The 5,840-nt window shown below is 39.2% G+C and overlaps 1 protein-coding gene across 1 annotated transcript; it reads left to right on the forward strand.

Annotated features, from left to right (window-relative positions):
• Window positions 1-4,465: 4,465 nt before the first annotated feature.
• Window positions 4,466-5,047, forward strand: LOC103125183 (interferon omega-1-like). The gene has a single exon (XM_007535957.2). The coding sequence runs from the start codon at window positions 4,466-4,468 to the stop codon at window positions 5,045-5,047; it is 582 nt and encodes a 193-aa protein (XP_007536019.2).
• The last annotated feature ends 793 nt before the right edge of the window (window positions 5,048-5,840 follow it).

Below are 5,840 nucleotides of genomic sequence, written 5' to 3' on the forward strand. Positions count from 1 at the left end.
GCATGGGAGACATCATAGGGGTTACGCAAAAAATATTCTCATGCCTGAGGCTCAAGAATTCCTAGGTCCAATCCTAGCACCATCCTAAATCAGAGCTGAACAATGCTCTGGTAAAAACAAACAAACAAACAAACATTTAAAAATAAGAAAATAAAATCCAGTTAATGATTTTCTACATTCTCTTATTAGAAACTGAATGCAAAAGAAAAAAAAAGTGACTGCCTTAAAAATACAATCTTGGAAACAGCAATCTCCATGGAGAAGATTTAAAAAAGAAAAACTTTGTAGATAACTATACATTGTAGAAAACAGCAAGAGAGGTCACTTAACTGCTGGTGGTTAGTAGACATATTTGGAAGAGAGATGACATAATCAGACAAAAACTGAAAATATACAGTATTTATTTACAGAGTCTGATACTGACACACCTCTTCTTCCTTTCTGTTTTTCTAGATTCATTGCTTTACTCTCATATCACAAAATCCCTTTATCCAGTGGTGAAATCCCCAGCACATTCTCATTCACTTGTTCTACCTATTCAAACAACTGTTTTCTGTGTGTCCTTGTGCATTCTGTCAATTTTCCCTTAGGAACACGAAATCACCAACTGGAAGCAAGTTGAGTGAAGGTTCTTTTTTTTTTTTTTTTTTCTTTCTTTCTTCCTATTTTTTTTTTCCCCAGAAACTCCACTATGAGGAACACCTCCCTCCCCAAATATTTCTGTAGAGAAGGGAAAGTCCCAGTTGCAGTGGCTGAATGATCCCTGGAGTGAAAGGACACTAGAAAGCAGAACCTATTCTGGGGCTATTCAAAAATCTACAGGGGAGGAGTGCCCCCTACTGGTTAAGAGGATCAAGATCTCCATCCACTAAGGACCAGTTTTCTGACTTGGAAAAAAAAAGTTTGTTTTATTATATTAAGGTGTTGTTTTGGGACACTTTTGCTGTTAAGGAACGTAACACAAATTAAAACTACTGTTACTAGTATTCCAAGATGTTATTTGTCTTTCCCTTCTGTTTCACCATTCTTCTTCTAGCGTTTGCCCTTCTTCCGTAGCCAGTCAACAGCATCAGGTTGAGCCTGATGTAAAGTTTCGAGACCTCCTTTGAATCTGGAGAGGTGGCAGTCGTTGACTATGTGGGTCATAGTCTGTCTGTAGCCGCAGGGGCAGTTTGGGTCGTCTCTGGCTCAACATGAAATTGTCCATATGTCAAGAAATGTGTCCTGGTGTCATAATTTTAATGGTTTACAGAATGCATGCTTGAAAAAAAAGTTGTTTTTTTTTTTTTTTTTAAATGTACAGGACTGAAGACATAGCATCATTGTCAGTACTGTAACAGACTTTCTTGCTTGAGGCATCTTAGATCTGAGATCAGTCCCCAGCACCATAAGTCAGCTGTGCATGCTCTGATAAACCAGCAACAACAATACCTCCAAAGCAAAAGTTTTCATGAAAATTTTATCAGTTTACAGTTATTATTTTCTTATATGGGAAAGGTTGACATTTTATTAACACGAATAAAAAGCCTGTGACAATCTCTACTATTAACTAACCTTTCTGGTTGTTCAAGTAAGTTTTTTTTTTTTAATATTAAATCACTTCTTTGTCTTTGAAATTCCTTAATTCTCACTTACTCTTCAGGAAACATTCTTGAAGAATTCATGTTGGGGGAGTGGGTAAAGACAGCACAGTGGTTATGTCAGAAGACTTTCATGCCTGAGGCTACAAGTTTCCAGGTGCAATCTGCAGCACCAACACAAACATGAACTAAGCATTGCTCTGGTAAAATAAATAAAAAATCAATAAATAAGATAAAATAAAAGTAAAAAATAAAAAACTTCATCCATCATAATTTTCAGAATTAATGTTATATAGCCAAACTTTATTTCTAGAGCAAATAATATTTTAATAAATTATTATTATATTTTTGCAGTGCTAGATCCTCATTCACATGTACCCATTGCTTCAAAGGACAAGCATTTTTTTCACTTTTCAAATTTCATACACAATGAGAGACAGAGAGGAAGAAATATCACATTTACACCAGTCCTGGGATATCTGTTGGCACTATGGTTCTCCTTCATGGAGCTGGGATTCCAGCTAGGGTTTTATGCATGGCAAAGTGCATGTTCTTGTGCTGAATTATCTCCAAGCCCTTAATGTTGAATTTCATGATGTATTTCTCCAACTGTAATTTAGCATATAGTTTTGGATAAAAGGATGAGACTGGACAAATAAAAGCAACTGTATAAGACTAAGGTTGGATTTGGTGTACTTACTAGAAGTTATTTGGAAGGTAGGCCTTCCCCTTACAGCAACAGTGCTTCTGTCTCCATATGTAAGCGACTCTTCAGTCCTGGTCCTACACAAGACCTTTATTGTACCACATTTTAGCCACTGACTGGAGAGATAAACAGAAGTGCTTCTTCACTGAGTTAAATCAGTAGAAATAGGAAGCCCTTTTGGGGCTGATGGTGAGAAAGAGAGTTGTCATTCTCAGGGAAAAGAGTACATGGGTCTCTATGGGCTGTCTCCTGGAATCTGTGTGGTTCTGAAGGAGGACAGTCAGAGCCCACGTGACTGAGTCATGACTACAGTGAAACACTCCATCCCACTAACCATTCCACCTCTGCAGGGGTTCCCAAGTTATTATCCATCTTGAACCCCAGTCCTTGTACATGACAATGTGTGTGCTCTACTAAGTGAGCAACCTGTCCCACACCATGCCCATTTTTGTTGCATCAAATTTTGCTAAATTACATTATGCTATTTTGTCAGCAGAAATGTCACTTCCTCTTTCATTTTCAATACATGCAGACCTATAGTTGTAGTCTATCTTTATACACTTGTCAAATTCTCTTTCTAGGAAAGTGGAATTCAGAAGCAAAGAATTAGAGGTATTGAAACAGAAAAATGGTGCATCCTTTTGGCCTACTTTTACTTCACTTTGTTTTAACTGCAGGACAATATTAGGCCCACAAACCACTAACTGAAATGGAAATTGCAAACAATTTAAACGAGAGATCAGGAACCAGAAAGGAAAGAAGTCAATTTCCCCATGACGTCATAACCTCACTGCATTTCACTGTCAGCATAAAGCAAAGAAGGACAAAAAAAAAAAAAAAAAAAGGAAAACAAAACAAGCAAACAACAAAAAGCAAGACTTAGTAAGAAGAGTGCTAACTGAATAAACAACCGAAGTGTACTGATTTCTCTTCTATAACACCTATTGGGAGATGTTATTGTTAAGCATTAAAAAAATAAATAACACTAAAAATAAAATAATGGAACTACCAATCTTGCACTGGAAAAATAAAAATCACTTGGTTTTGTGTAACATTATCACACTTGGTTTCTCTTTCTGTCTACTAAGAAATAATCCATGTTCACTATAGGATGCTAGAGGTTGGTGGTATATACCTGAGGGCCTGGGTCAAGATAGGCGTCACCACAGAATGTTTAAGTAGGATTCTCCACACAAACACTCTGGAGGCATTTGAAGATTGTGCTGAATTGCTGGCAATAAGTCCTTCTATAGTAGAGGACTCCTAAAGGTCTCAAGATTTGGTGAGCTTGCCTGGAGGGAGTGAGAACAGGAGACTTTGGTTTGAGGACACTGTCATGTTTGAGTAATAGCATCACTAGACTTCATCTCTCCATTGTGAGTGAAGGTGGTGGTGTTGAAAAAAATTTTTTTTTCAGTTTGATTTGGCACCCATCATACTTCCGAGGAGAACCAGGATTCCTGATGAGGATTTTGGCAAAGTCTAAGAATATTTCTAAATCTTCAGAGAGGATAAAACAACTAAACAAACCAATAAAATTTGGAAAAGAGAGAGAAGAATGGTTGCATGTTGCTATCCTGTGAACTTGTGGTGCTAGTGAAAAGAAGTATACAAATATCCATGAATATGATCTGGTAGAATAAGAATCTTCAGAGAAGCTCAACCACTAATAATCATCAGGTTCTGCTATGAGTCATATGAGAAATACAGTCAATTTTTGGTTCTAGAGAGTTTAATTTCCTTTGGAGTTCTGTTATCCTTAACCAAATGGAGAAGACCATAGGACTGAGGGACCTGCCAACCATGAAAAAAAAGGAGGGGATTTAAATGGAGCTAAGATTAGGGTGTAAAATAGGTTCCTAGTAAGAGATCAACACTGATAGAAGAAAAAGTGCAGGAAAGAGAGTTTTTCTGGTTGGCACCCTGAAGATTTTGGGGGAAAATAAACTGTATTATGAATATAATACTCTAGATGTAGGATGTCTTCTTAGTCAATATGTTGGATACATGAATAAAAACAAAAACAGGGAAGTTGACGTGTAGAAAGATGCTTTGAAAAGTGAAAATCTGTGTTCCCTATTTAAAAGGCAGGCTTGAGAGCTTGTCTTCAGAGAACCCAGGATCCCAGGTTCACCCGGTCACTCAGCTCTGCCAGGCCCTCAGCACCCTCCTTTTGCTAATGGCCCTCCTGCTGTCTCTCCTGATGCCCCTGGTAGTGCTCAGTTGTGGCCCCAGTGGCTCTCTGGGCTGCGAGCTGCCCCAGAGCCATGTCCTGGACAGCATCCAGAACTTGAGGCTTCTGGGCCAAATGAGGAGACTCTCCCCTCTGTCCTGCCTGAAGGACAGGAGAGACTTCAGATTCCCCTGGCAGCAGGTGGATGGCAGCCAGTTGCAGAAGGCCCGGGTCATGTCTGTGCACCATGAGATGGTGCAGCAGGCCTTCCAGCTCCTCCTGTCAGAGCGCGCCTCTGCTGCCTGGGACAAGACCCTCCTGGACCAGGTGCGCACAGGGCTGCACCAGCGGCTGGAACACCTGGACTCCTGCTTGGTGCAGCTGGTGACAGAGGAGGACTCTTCCCAGAGCTATGGGAGAGCTTCCCTGGAGATGAAGAGGTACTTCCAGAGAATTCGTCTCTACCTGAAAGAGAAGAAGTACAGTGGGTGTGCCTGGGAGGTCGTCAGAGTGGAAATCATGAGATCCTTCTCTCTGTCCACAACCTTGCAAGAAAGAGTCATGGATGAAGATATGGGGTTGCCATGAAGTGAATCTCCTGGACTAGTTGCCATTTTGCAATGTGTCTCTGGCCATTCCACAGACTCTTGTTGCTGCTAATGTCACAGAATTGACTGAATTTAATTAGCAAATATTTTCTCTGTTGTATTAAGCAAGGATATGTTCCTGAAATATGACTGCCATGATGTTTTATTTATCTATTATTTATTAATATAATTTATTTATTAAATTTACTCTCTTTAATATTTATCAGGTGTATATTTGGAAAATATGTATGTAATTACATGTTCATTATTAAACACACTGTATTGAAATTCAGACAACATGATAATCTTTGTGTCTGTATTATTAAATTTGTGCCTTGTTTTATTAAATTGGTGTCTTCTTTAATGCATAGCTAACAGGCAGTGGTGTTTAGCATCATTTGTAAACAAATGTCCAGCTTCACAAATTCATTCCAAATATCAGATCCTGTCTTAGTATAACTGAGAAATATGCTCATAGTCCTAGGAAATGGTGATACTGTCAGGCTACCAAGTAGGTTAATAGCTCAGATGTAGTGTAAGGCCTGTTAGAGCCCCACACCTATGGGCATCTAATTTTTGACAAGGCAGTCCAAACTATTAAAAGGAGAAAGAAGTATCTCTTCAACCGGCGGTGCTGGGAAAACTGGGTTGAAACACGTAGAAGAAGGAAAGTCAACCACGATATTTCACCACTCATAAAAGTAAACTTCTGGGAGTCGGGAGGTAGTGCAGCAGGTTAAGTGCACGTGGTGCAAAACGCAAGGACCAGCATAAGGATTCTGATTCTAGACCAC

This window comes from Erinaceus europaeus, chromosome 10 (assembly GCF_950295315.1).
Source record: "Erinaceus europaeus chromosome 10, mEriEur2.1, whole genome shotgun sequence".
In the NCBI taxonomy this organism is placed as follows: Eukaryota; Metazoa; Chordata; class Mammalia; order Eulipotyphla; family Erinaceidae; genus Erinaceus; species Erinaceus europaeus.